At 42.9% G+C, this 18,122-nt stretch overlaps 1 protein-coding gene and 1 non-coding gene across 2 annotated transcripts in view; both read left to right on the forward strand.

The window, feature by feature from the left end:
* Positions 1-18,122, forward strand: part of HAUS6 (HAUS augmin like complex subunit 6) — a 46,929-nt gene that overhangs the window by 20,601 nt on the left and 8,206 nt on the right. Inside the window, exons 11-15 of the mRNA XM_058672491.1 lie at positions 1,935-2,037; positions 7,345-7,426; positions 12,938-13,004; positions 13,319-13,501; positions 17,118-17,253. Of these exons, the coding sequence (XP_058528474.1) occupies positions 1,935-2,037; positions 7,345-7,426; positions 12,938-13,004; positions 13,319-13,501; positions 17,118-17,253 (571 nt within the window). The remainder of the gene's footprint in view (positions 1-1,934; positions 2,038-7,344; positions 7,427-12,937; positions 13,005-13,318; positions 13,502-17,117; positions 17,254-18,122) is intronic.
* LOC118759941 (small Cajal body-specific RNA 8) lies at positions 12,724-12,854 on the forward strand. Its single transcript, XR_004996479.2, has one exon. It is a non-coding gene; the product is annotated as a small Cajal body-specific RNA 8 (non-coding RNA).

Genomic DNA, 18,122 nt, shown 5'->3' on the forward strand with positions numbered 1-18,122 from the left:
ACCATATATGTTGATATTAGATACAGAATGTATTGGAAGGGAAACAGGCGGGGAGGGGGCATGATGTTATAGCATATCACTTGAGGAATTGTTCATAGTGCCGACATCCCATGTTGAAGTGCTAGTTTGAGTCTGGTGGCTGCTGTGGTTTTTTTTCAGCAGCCTGCCGATACACCTGCAGAGGCAGCAGATGATGGTCCAAGTACTTGGATCCATCACCCATATGGGAAACTGAGTGGCTCCTGGCTCCTGAATTAGGAACATTTGAAGAATGAATCGGTGTGGGGTCCTGGTGCGATGGCTCAATGGCTTCTCACCTTGCAAGTGCTGGGATCTTACATGTGTGCTGGTTTGTATCCCAGCTGCTAAACTTCCCTTCCAGCTTACGTTTACAGCGTGGGAGGCAGTAGAGGATGGCTCAAAGCCTGGGGACCCTGCCTGCAGGTGTGAGGCCCAAAAGAACCTGCTGGCCTCACGGTTTTTGGTCAGCTCAGCTCTGGCCATTGTGGCCATTTGGAGAATAAACCCATGAATGCAAGATATTTCTCTCTTTCTCTCTGTAAATGTGATCTGCCTTTCCAGTAAAAGCCAACAAAATCTTAAAAAGTGAATCAGTAGATGGAAGATCTCCCTTTCTCTTCTGACTCTTTCAAATAAACAAAAAAATAAATAAATTCCACTTTGTTCCCAGTAAGCTCACCCTTTCCTGTTCTTTTCTGTCTTTCTTTTGTGTGGCTTTCCAAATAAATCTTAGGGTTTTGTAAAGATTTTTTCTTAAACCTTTTTTTTAATTTTTATTGCAAAGGAGAGACAGAGAGGAAGATCATCCGTCCGATGATTCACTCCCCTAGTGGCTACAATGGCTGGTGTTGTGCCTATTCGAAGCCAGGAGCCAGGAGCCAGGAGCTCTTCCAGGTCTCCCGTGCAGGTGCAGGGTCCCAAGGCTTTGGGCCGTCCTCAACTGCTTTCCCAGGCCACAAGCAGGGAGCTGGATGGGAAGTGGAGCTGCCGAGATTAGAACCGGCGCCCATATGGGATCTTGGTGCGTTCAAGGCGAGGACTTTATCCGCTAGGCCTACATACTGGGTCCTGTAAAGATTTTTTTTATTTTTACTTGAATTGCAAAGAGAGGGTAGAGACAGAAGAGGAAAATTTTCCATCTGCTTATTGACTGCAAATTGCTGCAATGATTAGAGCTGAGCCTGTGCAATCTGAGAGTCAGTAGCTTCTGGGTTTCCTCTCTGTGGGTGCATGTGCCCAAGCATTTGGGCCATCTTACGCTGCTTTCTCAGACTATAAGCAGGAGCTGGATCAGAAGTGGAACAGCTGGGACTAAATCTGGTATCCATTTGGTGTGCAGTTACCACAGGCAGAGGATTAACATGCTATGGCTGTGCCACAGTGTATATGCAGAAAACAAAACAAAGCAAACAAACAGTATATATATATGTAGATATATATATATCTACATATATATCTATATGAAACATTCTGTTTTAAATGCGGAGATTGTTATCTTCCATTCACTGATTTATGCCTCAAAAGCTGATTGGGCCAGCCAAAAAGTAGTGGGCCATAACTCTGTTGGTCTTCCACATAGGTGACAGAAAGCCAAGTACGTGTGTCATCAGTAGGAAACTAGAATCTGAAGCAGAGCTGCGGCTTGAAAAACAGCGATTCTGATGTGTGATGCAAGTGTCTCAGTGCCTTGTATGTCCTCTTCAGAATGTTGTCTTGGTGTGAAGAACATGACAATTGAGACTTTGTGGGACAGTGTAATCTCCTTGCTCTAAGTATAATATGTGGTTTAAGAAGTTTTAGGATAAACAGTACATGCATCCTTGAGCAAAAATATCATACACTCATAGATTAATTTAGCGTTGTTAATATGGTGGTTGGTGAATGTGTTTGAAACTGTGAATTTTGTCTTAAAGGCTGTGGATCTTTTACCACCTATGTCTCCTCTTTCATTTGATCCTGCCTCAGAAGAAGTATATGAGAGGAGTATTCTTTTCAAGTATCCTGCTTTGCTTCCAGGTTGGTTATTTAATCTTTTTCTCCTTTAAACTCCTTTCTCCCATTAGTATTTTTCAGTAGTAAGATTGTTTTCCCTCTTCAGGCACTTTTTATTTTGGTCAAATACATGTAACATAAAACTCTTTTCAACCATTAAATCTCACTGGCATTTTGTAAATTCAAAGTGTTGTGCAATTATGTTCACAGTTTAGTTGCAGAATGTTTTTATTAACCTAAAAACACCATCCCAGTAGTGATTACACCTCATTTCTCACGTTCCCCGCCCAGGTTGCTGGTAATCTGCTTCCTGTCTCTATGGGTTTCTCTGTTTCATATAAATGTGGACTTTTTGGGATATCTTATGTGAATGGACTCAAACAATATGTAGCCTTTTGTGTCTGGTCTTTTATGCTTGCCCAGTTTTCCCATTATAGAGGTTTCCTGGATATATCCATGTATAATGTATAGGCCTCATCTTACTTTCCTTTTTTTTTTTCCTTTTATTTATTTGAGAGGCAAAGTTATATATAGAGAGATACAGACAGACAGACTGCTTCATTCACCAAATGACTGCGCTGGCTGAGGCTGGGCTAGGCTGTACCTGCTTTCCTGGGTGCGTTAGTAGGGAGCTGGCTCGGAAGAGAAGCATCTGGGCCTGGAACTGGCATCCATGAGGAATGATCACATCATGGGTGGTGGCATTATCCACTATGTCACAGTGCCAGCCATCTTGTTTTTAAAATTTTTTTTTAATATATGTATTTCAAAGGTGGAATTGAGGAGTGAGAGAAAAGGAGGGATAGAGATCTTCCATCTGCTAGTTCACTCCCTAAGTGGCCACACTGGCCAAAGTCAGGCTGCAAGTTGGAACCTGGACCTCCCAATGGGTCTCCTGTGTCTGGCTGGAGCCCAGACGTACTAGAAGGGAAGCTGGATTGGAAGTGGAGTATCTGGGACTGAAACTGGCACTTTGCTGTTGCAAATAGTAGCTTAATCCTCGGTGCCACGATGCTTGACCCATCTTTTTTTTTTTTTTAAGATGTATTTATTTTTTATTGGAAAGTCAGATATACGGAGAGGAGGATAGACAGAGAGGAATATCCTCCGTCTGATGGTTCACCTTCCCCAAGCGGCGGCAATGGATGGAACTAAGTCAATCTGGAGCCAGGAGCCAGGAACTTCTGGATCTCCCACATGGTTGCAGGGTCCCAAGGCTTTGGGCCGTCCCTGACTGCCTTCCCAGGCCACAGGGAGAGCTGGATGGGAAGCAGGGCCGCCAGGATTAGAATGGGTGCCCATACGGGATCCAGGTGCACTCAAGGCGAGGACTTTAGCCACTATGCTATGGCTCTGGGCCCTGTTTTTTTATTTTTTAAGTTTTATTGAGATATAATTCACGTACCTTGTAATTCATTCACTTAAAGTAGCTTTTCAGATGAATACAACCATTACTCCAGTTTGAACATTTTTGTTCCTTCAAAAGAAATAAATCTTTTAGCTGTCACCATTCCTTGCCATGGCTCCAGTGCTCTCTTTACACTAACAACCATTAAAATATTTGTTTCTAGATTTCCATATTCTGGATTTTTCGTATTCTAGATTTTCATGTGAATGGAGTAGTTTAATACGTGGACTTTTGTGAATGGTTTGTTTCCCTTAGTTGGATCTCAGAATTCATTCAATTTTTTTTTATGATTTATTTATTTTTTGTTGGGAAGTCAGATTTACGGAGAGGAAAGACACAGAGAAAGATCTTCTGTCCCCTGGTTCACTCCTCCAGTGGCCGCAAAAGGCCAGAACTGAGCCAATCTGAATCCAGGAGCCAGGAGCCTCTTCTGGGTCTCCCACACAGGTACAGGGTCCTAAGGCTTTGGGCTTTGCTTGACTGCTTTCCCAGGCCTCAGGCAGGGACTTGGATGGGAAGTGAAGTTGCCAGAACACGAAATGACATCCATATGGGATCCTGGCACATACAAGGCGATGACTTTAGCCATTATGCTACCATGTTGGGACCTCAGCCAAGTTTTTTGTTCAGTTGTCTGGTGATGGGCAGTGGGGTTGTACCATTTAGCTAATAGGTGTTTAATGCTGTTGTAAATATTCATGTACAAGTTTTTGTGTAGAAGCTCTCAATTTTGTAACAGTAATTCATATGAATAACTGTTACCTGTTTCTTCGATTAATATTTGCTATCTTTTTTTTTATGTAGGTTGCTGAAGATCTCTTCTAATACTGCTTGTCTCTCATTCTTTTGATCCTTTCCTTCCTGAACTGTTGTTGGGACTTCTGATTCTGTCCTTATTTGCTAATTTTTCATTCATATTTTAACTTGTTTCTGTCTTTTTTTTTTTTTTTTTTTAAGATTTATTCGTTTTTTTATTACAGCCAGATATACACAGAGGAGGAGAGACAGAGAGGAAGATCTTCCGTCCGATGATTCACTCCCCAAGTGCGCCGCAACGGGCCGGTGCGCGCCGATCCTATGCCGGGAACCAGGAACCTCCTCCAGGTCTCCCATGCGGGTGCAGTGTCCCAATGCATTGGGCCGTCCTCTCCTGCCTTCCCAGGCCACAAGCAGGGAGCTGGATGGGAAGTGGAGCTGCCGGGACCAGAACCGGCGCCCATATGGGATCCCGGGGCTTTCAAGGCGAGGACTTTAGCCGCTAGGCCACGGCCGCCGGGCCCTGTCTTTTTGTTTTTTTTCTGGAGTTACCCGTAGATATTTTTTATGGTTTACTAATCATGTTTACTCTGCTTTTTGACCTATCCTTTTAATACTCATAATTGTACTTTTGAAAAAAATTTATTGCATTTCATTTTTTTTTTTAAAGATTTTATTATTATTCGAAAGCCGGATATACAGAGAGGAAGATCCTCCATCCGATGTTTTCACTCCCCAAGTGAGCCGCAACGGCCGATGCGCGCCGATCCGAAGCCGGGAACCAGGAACCTCCTCCGGGTCTCCCACGCGGGTGCAGGGTCCCAATGCATTGGGCCGTCCTCGACTGTTTTCCCAGACCACAAGCAGGGAGCTGGATGGGAAGTGGAGCTGCCGGGATTAGAACCAGTGCCCATATGGGATCCCGGGGCGTTCAAGGCGAGGACTTTAGCCGCTAGGCCACTGTGCCGGGCCCTATTGCATTTCATTTTATGACATCGTTTCATAGGCTCTGAGGTTCCCCCATCCCCTCCCCGTGCCCTCCCCCCATGGTGGATTACTCCACCTTATTGTAGTATTATAGTTCAAATCCAGTTTCATGATTGTATTTTGAATTTTAGAAGATTATTTATTTCTTTTTCAAAATTGTCTCTTTTTTTGCAGATTTTAAATGCATTGATACTATCTTTTTTATTTTTTTGTTATCCTTTGAGTTTCAGGTACTTCTGCTTCTTATGTGTTGAACTTGCTAATATTCATGGTTTGCTTCCTAGTAAGATACTTATTTTTGAGCGCAGGTTTGGTGAGTCTTCCTTGAGAAGGCTTGTGTGCTCTGGGTAGTTGTCTGGTCTCTGTGTAGTGCTGTAAGGTTCCATGTTTGTCTCTTGCATTTGGCTAGTTTTCGTTATGCATTTAGTTTTTCTACAGCAAGTAATTAGTGTAATTTTGGCATTTTACCTGTGGGATAGATTTTAAATTTCTTTTCTTCTATCTTTTCAACCAGGAAGGCTGCAAATGTCTGTTATTTAGTCTGGTGTGCACAATTTTTATTCTTTCCTTTTTAGTGAGGATAAAGCAGCTTTTGAAGAGTTTCCGATATTATGAGAATCTTTACTTCCACTGGAATGGCCTGGGATGATGATGGTCATCAGTGCTTTTTCTCTAATAGTTCTTCATTTCCTGTCATACAGTGCATCAGTAATTTCCTATTACATTTAGGGAATATTTGTTTAAATGCTTTTCTTAACTTTTTTTTGCTTATTGATTTATTTAAAAGGCAGAGTTACAGAGGTAAAGGGAGCGAGAGAGAAGGGAGTTTGAGAGAGATGGTCTGTTTGCTGCTTTACTCCCCAGATGGCTTAGCTGTTGTATGAGCTGGTGTGCATGTGTAATGCCAGTGTGACTGGGAGCGGCTTTATCTGCTGGAGTGAAAATGGAGCAGCTGAGTGTAGGTAGCAACTTAGCCCATAGTACCACAATGCTAGTTCCTCCGTGAGGTTTTTGAAGTAATATTGTAAAAAGCAGGTGCAGAAGACAAATAAAAATGAAATGGGAATTAAGAGAACAACTTCACGTGTATTGGCTCCTTAAACAGTGACACCTGGAACATGTGTACAACTATGGAAAGGATTTTGAAAGTGACCATGTTGAAAGAAAAGAAGCTTCTGGAATGTGAACTTCTCTGTATTATAGTTAAGGTTTTCTTTTTTTTTTTTTTTTAAGATTTATTTATTTTATTGGAAAGTCAGATGTACAGAGAGTAGGAGAGACAGAGAGGAAGATCTTCTGTCCAATGATTCACTCCCCAAGTGAGCCGCAACGGCCGGTGCGCGCCGATCCGAAGCCGGGAACCAGGAACCTCCTCCGGGTCTCCCACGCGGTTGCAGGGTCCCAATGCATTGGGCCGTCCTGGACTGCTTTCCCAGGCCACAAGCAGGGAGCTGGATGGGAAGTGGAGCTGCTGGGATTGGAACCGGCGCTCATATGGGATCCCGGTGCTTTCAAGGGAAGGGCCTTAACCATTATGCTATCGTGCCAGGCCATCAAGGTTTTCGTTACCAATCTCCTTTTTCAGCATTCTTCTATTCATTCCATTAAGCCATCTTCCCCAACCCCTGTCGGGGTCAGGTGTCTCTCCTCTGTCTTTTTTTTGTTCTTTACCTGCTTCTTTTACTATATTGTGGCAAGAAAACAGGACTTTACTGTTTGATCCTAGACATATCCCTGGAAGGTAGAGTCCCCATCTTGTATTTATATTTTCCATTTTTAAGTTTGTTATTGAAATGTTTGATCTGATGAATAAGTACATAAGCTCACAGACATCATAATTATCATACTAAGAATTGCTGAGTACTGTAGCTTCTGGGCCTTGTCAACTTAGATAGAAAAGGTAGCTGTGAATTGAAACATAAAATTCAGTGATGTAACGCTGGAAAGCTATAGATTATCATATTTTGGAAATGAGCCGTCTTTATTTAAAATCCAATTATTAGACATTCTGTATTTTCTGCCACTTATCCTAATATTTAACAATTGAATTGTTGTGTTTTCTTGTTGGTGTTCATATTACTGTATTTTTTTCTACTTTTTGTTTAAAATTTATACACTATCAAGAGATCTTCCAGTATTATGTACAAGCATTAAAAGAATTAATTTTTATGCTTTGTTAGATACACCTAAGCAACAGAAACAAGAAACTGACTGCAGAAGAGATAGAGATACTCTGGGACCTGTACATGATCTAGCCAACAGGTAATGCAAATTTGATTTTCATATTTAAAATGTTTTTGATTTATTTATTTGAATAGCCAAGTTATAGTGAGAGACAGGGGCAAGGAGATCTCTCCGCTGGTTTACTTCCCAAATGACTGCCGCAGAGAGTGGGCCAGGCTGAAGCCAGGAGTCGGGACATCCGTCTGGTCTCCCATTTGGGTGACAGGGTCCCAAGTCCTTGGGCCATCTCTCACTGCTTTCCCAGCTGCTTTAGCGGGGAGGTGATCGCAAGTGGAGCAGCTGGGACTGGAACTGGCTTTTTACAGGATGCTGGTGTCCTAGGAAGTGGCATATGCGCTGCACCACAACACTAGTCTGTCATGCTGAATTTTTTACTCCCATATTTTAGTTTCTTCTTAAGACAGTTTCTAAACTTTTTCAGTATGGGATAGTGCATAACTTCTCGCTGTTTTTTGTTTTTTTTTGTTTTTTTAAAGATTTATTTTTATTGGGCAGTCAGATACACAGAGAGGAAGAGAGACAGACAGGAAGATCTTCCATCCACTGATTCCCTCCCTAAGCAGTTGCAGCGGCCAGAACTGAGCCAGTCTAAAGCCAGGAGCCAGGAACCTCTTCTGGGTCTCGCACGAGGGTGCAGGGTCCTAAGGCTTTGGGCCATCCTTACCTGCTTTCCCAGGCCACAAGCAGGGAGCTGGATGGAAGGGTGAGCTGATGGGATACGAACCGGTGCCCATATGGGATCCCGGCATGTGCAAGGTGAGGACTTTAGCCACTAGGCTATTGCGCCGAGCGTTTTCTAAATTTTTTGAAAAACCAATGTAGATTGATTTATTTTTAAATTGTTACATAGGTGAAGGTTTTGCAGACTCATTCAGGTGTGTGGGTGAGATGGAAAGGGGTAAGGGAAAGGTTGGTGAGGGAAACAACCTTGTATTCCCTCCTGTGACCACAGGGTGTGGAGGGTATGGAAAGAGATGTAATGTTGTGCCACTGCTTGCTGCCAGATCCCTTCAGCATCAGGGGACAAAGACGATCCCCCTGGTTTCATCCCAGGACCCTGATGGAGAGAACGTCTTCGGGTCTATCTTATGTAGTCTTAATTGTTCTGAGATGATGTTGGCTTTGTTGTGTCACTTCCGCATTTTCCTGACTGACACTATTTGGATATGTCCATAGCTTTAGATGCTTGCTGGATAATTTGACCTGTAACATTATTCAGTTTGATTTTCTTTCCATCTTTTGGTGAGGCACTCAGTTTCCTCTGTTGAATCAGAGAAGCTGTCTGCCTGCCTATCATTTATGTGCATTCTAGTATATTCTCTCCTCATGTGGAGTCAGCAAAGGTGGCAGTAGCACAGGCTTACATGAGTTCTGAGGCTGTACCAGCTGTCCATGGTGTCTTCCCTGAGATTGGGGAATAGGTGGAGTGGACTCACTAGGTTGACTTCCAGGATGCTACTCATGACTTGGTCTCTAGATCTGGCCCTGGTATGCGCCTTGGCAGACACTGGAGCCTAGCCCAACCCAGCCCTGGGCCACCCCTAGACCCAGACTTGCATGTGTCATTGGGTTCTGTTGCCTGGTTGGGGCTACCCCCAAAACTCTATCCAGGCCTGTGCCCAGCACAGCCCCCATGTGTGCCACTAGGGTCTCCAGACTAGACCCTTACTTGTACTACGGCCCTGTCAGGAACCCCTAAGGATCCCTTCCATGCCCACCCTCAGAACTGGCTCAAGTGTGCCAAAGGGTGCTGCAGCCCAGCCTGGACACTTAAACCTGCATGCTGTCATGCTAGCCTAATTCTAAGTTTTAAGGAAAGCACTCTTCATTCTATATGCTCTAATTAATAAGGTAGTAAGTTGAAACACTCTAGCCAGAATCAGAATTTTTTATCTGAAATTTAGCTAGGAAACTCAAACTGGCACCTAAATGGGATGCTGATGCTGTAGGAAGAGGACTAGCCAGCCCCTTCTTCTTCTTTTTTTTTAAAGGTTTATTTATTTTAATTGGAAAGGTGGATATACAGAGGAGGAGAGACAGAGAGGAATGTCTTCTGTCCGATGGTTCACTCCCCAAGTGACTGCAGTGGCTTGAGCCAAGCCAACCCAAAGCCAGGATCCAGGAGCTCTTCCGGGTCTCCCATGCGGGTGCAGGGGCCCAAGGCTTTGTGCCGTCCTGGTTTGCTTTCCCAGGCCACAAGTAGGGAGCTGGATGGGAAGCAGGGCCGCCGGGATTAGAACCGGTGATGATATGGGATCCTAGCGTGTGCAAGGCAAAGACTTTAACCGTTATGCTATCGTGTTGGGCCCTAGCCAGCCCCTTCTAATTGTATATTATAACAGTAGCAAGTAAAAATACAGAGTGATAGATTAAAAGTTTTAAGATTATTCAGAATTTTTTTTCTGAAGTTTGTTTTTAGTCTTTATATACTAATCATGTAGATTAGTTCTAACTAATAGATACAGACATATTCTAAAATATACTGTCTTTTAAATATTTGCATAGTGTAAGCAGTTCTTTATGTGTTTAGTTATTGTGTGAAAGATTTTTTTAAGATTTATTCATTTTTTTATTGGAAAGGTAGATTGACAGAAAGCAAGAGAGAAAGATCTTTCATCCTTTGTTTCACTTCCTAAAAAGCCACAATGGCTGGAGCTGAGATGGTCTGAAACCACGTGCCAAGACTTGTGGGTGCAGGGTCCCAGGGCACTTGGTGCCATCCTTCACTGTTTCGCTAGGCCGCAATCAGGAATCTGGATGGGAGTTGGAGCAGCCAAGACTTGAACTGGTACCTATTTGGAGTGCTGGTGGCTGTAGGTGCTTGTGGATGGAGGATTAGCCAGTTGAGCCATTGTGGCAGCCCCCATTGTTTTGGAAAATCTTCACTTACGATGTCTTTGCAACATTGCATTCATTTTATGATTTATTTTTATTTATTATTTTAAAAAATATTTTTATTTATTTGAAAAAGTTAGAGGCAGAGGAAAGAATGAGAGTATCTTCCATTAGTTGGTTCACTTTCCAAATGGCTGAATAGCCAGGACTGGGCTAGACTGAAAGCAGGAGCCTGACGCTTCTTGCAAGCCTTCCCCTGGGAGCAGGGGCCCAATGACTTAGGCCATTTTCCATTGCTTTTCCAAGCGCATAGGTAGGATGATGGATTGGAAGTGGAGCAGTCAAGTCTCAAATGTGTGTGTAGAATGCCGGTGTTAAAGTTAGAGGCTTTTGGGCCCAGCGGCGTGGCCCAGCAGCTAAAGTCCTCGCCTTAAACGCCCTGGGATCCCATATGGGCGCCGGTTCTAATCCCAGCAGCTCCACTTCCCATCCAGCTCCCTGCTTGTGGCCTGGGAAAGCAGTCGAGGACGGCCCAATGCATTGGGACCCTGCACCCGCGTGGGAGACCCGTAGGAGGTTCCTGGTTCCCGGCTTCTTGAGGAGTGAATCATCGGATGGAAGATCTTCCTCTCTGTCTCTCCTCCTCTCTGTATATCTGACTTTGTAATAAAATAAATAAATCTTAAAAAAAAAAAAAGAAGTAAATGAATGTTAGGCAGGAAGGAAGTTAGAGGCTTAACTTGCTATTCCGAATTCTGGCCTCTATTTTCATTGACAAGGCAGTTTTACATAGAGTTAGGACAGCCAGGGCTGCTTTAAAATTGTCTTCAATTGTTGTTTGCAGTGCTGATAAAAATTTTTCAAATCAGAAATGGGGGGATATAAAATGTTTCTGATTTTCTCTGTTACAAGACTCCATAAGGATTATTTAAATAGGAACACTTGTTGTCACTTTTGGAGCCCCATCTTCAAGGGTAGTTTACATTGATTTGGTTAGTCTTTCAAACAGTTAAACATGTATTGTCCTATCAAGCAAGGTTATTTACTTGAAATGGAATGTGTCCTCACCATTTGTCGGTAGTGCTTTAGAGTCATTAATTCAGAGAATGCTGACTCTTGCAGAGGGCTGTGATAAATTTAGGGTAAAATTGTTGCCAAAATGAAGATGAAATCTGGAGATGAGTGATCCTTTGCCTGTTGTATCTGAGTTGTTTCCTAATAAGTGTGGAGTAATTATAGTGATTTTGAGATTGGAGTTGGAACATAAGGAAGGATTCTAAGAAGTTGTAATTTTAAAAAGTTTGACAAATCGTATTTACTAATACATAAAAATTTAACATAGCTGTTAATTTTGTTCCTCTAGCTGTGAAAAAAAAAATGCCAAGAGGCTTGATGTTGACAATGAACTCATAATCCTGTCTTTCATATTGCTAGAGGAGAAAAAGTTCTGGCTTTTGAGTTTCATAGATTTTGGATTTATTGTTATTGGAAAGCCAGATATACACAGAGGAGGAGAGACAGAGAGGAAGATCTTTCGTCCGATGTTTCACTCCCCAAGTGAGCCGCAACGGGCCGATGCGCGCCAATCCGATGCCGGGAACCTGGAACCTCTTCCTGGTCTCCAAGGCAGATGCAGTGTCCCAGTGCATTGGGCCGTCCTCAACTGCTTTCCCAGGCCACAAGCTGGGAGCTGGATGGGAAGTGGAGCAGCCGGGATTAGAACCGGCGCCCATATGGGATCCCAGGGCGTTCAAGGCGAGGAATTTAGCTGCTAAGCCATGCTTCCGGGCCCTAGATTTTGTTTCAAAATCAAGATCAAATAGTCGCTTTCACGATATTACGTGTGTGTGTGTGTGTGTGTGTGTGTGTGTGTGTGTGTGCCTTTGTTTGGAAGGCAGTTAGTGGTTGCTGTCTACTAGTTCACTTCCCATATGGCTGTAACAGCCAAAACAGGTTCAGTCTGAAGTCAGAAGCCCAGAGATTCTTCTAGGTTTACCACGTGGGTAGAGGCGTCCACGAACTTGGGCCATCCTCTGTTGCCTTCCCAGGTACATTAGCAGGGAGCTGGATCAAAAGTGGAGCAACCAGGAAAGACCAGTGTTTATATGGGATGCAGTGTTTCTTCACCTGCTATGCCATAGTGCCAGACCCTGATAAATGAGGTTTTAATGTTCATCAGTTATTCCAATGGCTAAGGGAATTTTAAGAGATTAAGGTATTTGATACACAGAATTTGGTAAACTAAAATTCTGAAGAACCATATGATTTTACTGTAAACAGAAGAAATTTAGCATAGCAGAAATTGATTTTGGGCATGAAGAGTCTTAACTACCGAAAGAATGTACAATGAAATTGTGTGAACTGAACCATGTAAATATTTTTTAACCTGTACTGAACTGTTTGAGTGTTTATCAAGCTATTTCATCCCTTGAAAATAGTATGGACTTGAAGAAACAACAGGTAAGTAAAACGTTCCTCCTTGGGAGGCTGATACACAAATTGGGCAAGAGTACTGCCCTAATTGTCACAGTGCCTCCCTAGAGTAAACTGCCTTTTGATGACCGGGACGAATTGAGTGAAATCGTAACGGACAGATACGGGGCAGACAGTTTCTTTAGGATACTTACATACGTCAGGTGACTGGACTTCTTTTCTGTTTACAACCTGGATTTCTTATTCTTATTTTCCTTTTAGCCCAGCCTATTACCTGCTGCAGCCAACCTCATCATTGGACAACAACAGTGTTACACTACTTGAAAAGGTACATTGCATTACATTTTTCGAGTAATACCGAACATATAAAACTATGATAAAGTATTTAATTGATATTGCAGGTTAATTAAATCTAATTTCTTTCTTGATGTTTCCTATTATTTGCATATTCTATACATTTCTGTTTATATACTGTTGTTAAGTGGGCATTTTAGAATTATTTAACTTTGTCAATTAGGTGTAGTTTTACAGTAATAACAGCTTTTTATGTGTTCATGAGAACTCAGCAAATTCCAATGAAGAAAGCCTCAAGATCTGGCTTGATTACCAAGGTTTTAACATTGCATGTCTTGTCTTCTTCAGGATGCAATGATGAAAACTCCCAAAGAGAAAAATGAAATGATTTCTAAGAAAATGCCAGAGTTTGAGGTGGGAGATTCTCTGTTACCAGATATCGCAAAGAGCCCAGGAAGTAGTGCATCTGGAGTATTTCTGTCTGCTCGAAGTGATCCTTTCCAAAAAGAGCAAGAGCGTCTGGTGGAAGAGGTTAGAAACTGTCTTTAATAAGTGCACAGAACTGTCTGTGATGTTCTGACTGACACTGGGATCAGAAATGAAATGCAATTAGTGGTTAACTTGGGTAGTTAGAGGGAAAGAAGAATAGAGATAATACCAATCTGCTTTAAGGCAAAATAATAGGTCCTCCCCCAAAGTAGAAATTAATTAGTATAAAATTATTTACTTAGGATCACATCCATAATTTTAGCATCTACTTCCTTTTGTACCATAAATTCATGGTGTACATTTCCATGTATACTACATGTATCGTATTTCTGTGATTAACACTACATGAATTACTTGTTGAATTTACCCAGTGACTATACTTTATTTAAATACTTTGTCAGTATTATCTGTTGCTTAGCTGAACTAGAGTTTAAAAAAAACGCATTATATTACCACCAAATGAAGGTTTTATTCCTTTTGTTTCTGATATATTTAAAAATGACTAAGTGTATTTTGTTAACTTGCTTTTTTCTAATCAATCTGTCACTTTGTGTGTTCTGCTCAGTAGTGAATACTACATGATAATACTATTGCTAAAGACTTAACAACTTAGTGTATGCAAGTGAAATACAGCATTCATTGTTAGTTGTTTTTTTTTTTTTTTTGAAATTTATTTATTTATATTGGAAAGGCAGATATACAGAGTGGAGGAGAGACAGAGAGGAAGATCTTCCATCCGATGGTTTACTCCCCAAGCGGCCGCAACGGCTGGAGCTGAGCCAATCTGAAACCAGGAGCCAGGAGCTCTTCTGGGTCTCCCACAAGGGTGCAGGATCCCAAGGTTTTGGGCCGTCCTGGATTGCTTTCCCAGGCCATAAGCAGGGAGCTGGATGGGAAGCAGGGACGCCGGGATTAGAACCGGTGCCCATATCGGATCCCTGCCTGTGCAAGGCAAGGACTATCGCACTGGGCCCATTGTTAGTTTTTCATAGTTGTGTTTTACACAGCATCCCTTAGCATAGTTTGAATTTGATTAAATAGCCAGAAAAAAAATAGATCAGTTGCTCTATTTTTGAAAGACTGAAAAGAAAATTGATTTCATACGTATTGGTATAGGAGTTTTTTTCCTGTGTCCAGGAATATGTTGTCAGAATGTACACAATAGAAGTGTGATTGTGAAAGTGGAAGAATCTGTTTGGTTTAGAAAAAGTCATCTTTGTATATACAGAGTTGTCAAGTTCAAGGATGTGGCTGAAAGGCTGGCATTGTGGTGCACTGAGTTAAGCTATCATCTGTAATATCATGTCCACAGCGGCCTGCAAAGGGTTGGAGAGGGGGCAGTGTGCAATTGAGAAAACAAGAAAGGAGACATACACAAGATAAAGACTACAAAAGCGGGCTGCTAGAGGGAAGCCCCCTTCTCTGAGGAAGGAGGTCAACAGAAGGCTTGCTGCCTCAATCTTGATTGGCATGCTCAGGGAGCCAAATTGAATCTGGTGTAGCACAAACATTGGTAGCTATATCCCATATTGATGTTAAGCAGCCAGTGCTTAATGATCAGAAAGCAACAGTGTGACCCAAGTACAGAAGCCCAGTATGTGATTGTCTCAAGGATATCTTAAAGTACACAGTTCTGTGGCCTTGGACCCTCACCCTCAAGGCCTTGGACTCTTGCTCACTCACAGATCATTGCCTGCAGAGTTTGACCTTAATTTCTGGCACCAGCAATCCGTGAACTCAAGATTCCAGACACAGGGCCCGGCGGCATGGCCTGGCGGCTAAAGTCCTCGCTTTTAACGCCCCGGGATCCCATATAGGCACCGGTTGTAATCCCGGCAGCTCTACTTCCCATCCAGCTCCCTGCTTGTGGCCAGGGAAAGCAGTTGAGGACGGCCCAATGCATTGGGACACTGCACCCACGTGGGAGACCAGGAAGAGGTTCCAGGTTCCCGGCATCAGATCGGCGCGTACCGGCCGTTGCAGCTCACTTGGGGAGTGAATCATCGGACGAAAGATCTTCCTCTCTGTCTCTCCTCCTCTCTGTATATCTGACTTTGTAATAAAATAAATAAATCTAAAAAAAAAGATTCCAGACACAGTCTGTCCTGTTCCTTATCAAGTCACGCTGTTACTTTTTACAAACTGCCTGTGGCATGTGATGCTGGTGTTACATGTGTGTACTGGTTGAAGTCTCAGCCCCCTGCTAATGCAGCTGAGAAGGCAGGAGAGGATCACTGAAGTGCTTAGGCTCCTGCAGTCAGGCTGAGACTGGATGAAGCTCCCTGCTCCTGACTGCAGCCTCTTCCAGCCCAATTGTAGTAGCCTTTTGAGGAATGACCAGTGTATGGAAAGATCTTTCTTTCTCTGTCTCTTCCCTTTCTTTGCAGTTCTGGCTGTAAAATAAAGGAAAATTTCTTCTTAATTTTTTCCCTAAAGATTTATTTTTATTTGCAAAACAGAAGTCTTCCATCTGCTTGTTCACTGCCTAAATGACCACAACAGCCAGAGCAGAGGTGATGTGAAGCCATGAACTTCTGAATCTCCCATGCTGGTGCAGGGGCCCAAGAACTTGAGTCACTCTCCACTGCTGTCCCAGGCTACAGGCAGGGAGCCAGATCGGAAGTGGAATGGCTGGGACATGAACTGGCGCCCATATGGAATGCCCGTGCTTTCAAGTGGAGGATTAACCCATTATACCAGTGTGCCAGCCCCTAAAATTTTCTTTTGAAGATCCGTTTAATTATCTGAAAGAGTTTTATAGAAAGGCAAGGTATAGAGAGATATCCTCCATTGTTGGTTTACTTCCGAAACAGCTTCAATAGCCAGAAACCAAGGAGGTCTGAGTCTCCCATGTGATTGGCATGTGTGCTAGCCTCTGATGCCCTCCCAGCTTACCAGCTGGATCTGAGGTGGGGCAGCATCAGGACTTTAGCTGTGGATTCTGGTGTCAAATACTGTGGCTTTGCCCACTGTGCTGTAACCCCAGCGCCAAAACAAATTTTGTTTGTTTTTAAAAGTGTATCAAATAACAACTTGAGGTCGCTGTGCCGTAAAAACATCTCTTAAACCTTCCCTTGTGTAGAAATTCCTGTCTAGGGGCTGGTGAGCACAGTGGGTTAAGCCACTGTCTGTAATATATTGTATCCTGTGTTGGAATGCTGGTTCACTTCCCATTTTTTAAATTCTGATCTACCCTCTTGCAGTTGCTTTAGGAAGAGTCGCCGTAGACAGTGGCAAGTATTTGGGTTCCTGCTACCTGTGTGTGGAGGCTAAGATGGAGTTCTAGACTCGTAGCTTCACTCTGGTCCTGTCATGGCTGTTGCCATTTGGGGAGTGAATAGCAGATGGATGATCAATTTTTTTCTTTCCCTCTCTTTGCTTTCTTTCCTTGTCATTCTACTTTTCAAATAAAATAATTTTTCAAAAACTTCTTATCTGTTGTTTCCTTTATAATGGGTTATCTATGACAAGATAAATTCATCGTGTAGGATTGTAGCCTCGTGATCTTGATCTTGGAACTTAATTTTTGCTTGTTGTTTGTACCATCTGCTGAGTTAAGGGCTGCTACCTATGAAGTGTCACTGTTCTTTCAAGGTTTTTGTTACATTAGACCAATGTGTGTGATCATTTTTGTTTTTGTGTTTCTTTTCTGTTTTAGGTTGCCAGAGCAGTTTCATCTGATTCACCACAGCTCTCTGAAGGAAAGGAAGTAAAATTAGAGGAACTGATTGACTCTCTGGCTTCTAACCCCTTCTTAACAAGGAACCGAATTCCCCGAACTCCAGAAAATTTAAGTAAGTTTAGCCTCTAACTTTATTTTTTTTTTAAGATTTATTTATTTTTATTAGAAAGTCAGATATACAGAGAGGAGGAGAGACAGAGAGGAAAATCTTCCGTCCGATGACTCACTCCGCAAGTAACCACAACGGCCGGTTCTGTGCCGGTCCTAATTCAGGAACCTCTTCTAGGTCTCCCACACGGGTGCAGGGTCCCAAGGCGTTGGGCCTCCTCGACTGCTTTCCTAGGCCACAAGCAGGGAGCTGGATGGGAAGTAGAGCTGCCGGGATTACAACCGGTGCCCATATGGGATCCAGGGGCGTTCAAGGCGAGGACCTTAGCTGCTAGGCCATGCTGCTGGGCCTGAGAATATGTCCTTTTATTTTTCTTTTTTAGACATTACCCCTGTTAGAATCATGGTCTTACTGACGTTTTAGAAATGTGTTAAAGCTGTTTTCAGTGTCTTGGTTCTTTATTCTGTGGTTTTTTTTTTTTTTTTAAAGACTTATTTATTTTAATTGGAAAGGTAGATATACAGAAAGGAGGAGAGACAGAGAGGAAGATCTTCTGTCCGATGGTTTACTCCCCAAGCGGCCGCAACAGCCAGAGGTGAACCAATCTGAAGCCTGGAGCCCAGAGCCTCTTCCAGGTATCCCACGCGGGTGCAGGGTCCCAAGGCTTTGGGCTACCCTGGATTGCTTTCCTAGGCCACAAGCAGGGAGCTGGATGGGAAGCAGGGCTGCTGGGATTAGAACCATATCGGATCCTGGCACATTCAAGGCGAGAACTTTAACTGCTACACCATCGCACTGGGCCCATGATTTTTTGTTTTTTAAGATTTATTTTTTATTTGAAAAGCAAAGTTAGAAAGTTAAAGAGAGACAGG

The sequence above is a fragment of the Ochotona princeps genome, chromosome 14 (genome assembly GCF_030435755.1).
Source record: "Ochotona princeps isolate mOchPri1 chromosome 14, mOchPri1.hap1, whole genome shotgun sequence".
Classification (NCBI taxonomy): Eukaryota; Metazoa; Chordata; class Mammalia; order Lagomorpha; family Ochotonidae; genus Ochotona; species Ochotona princeps.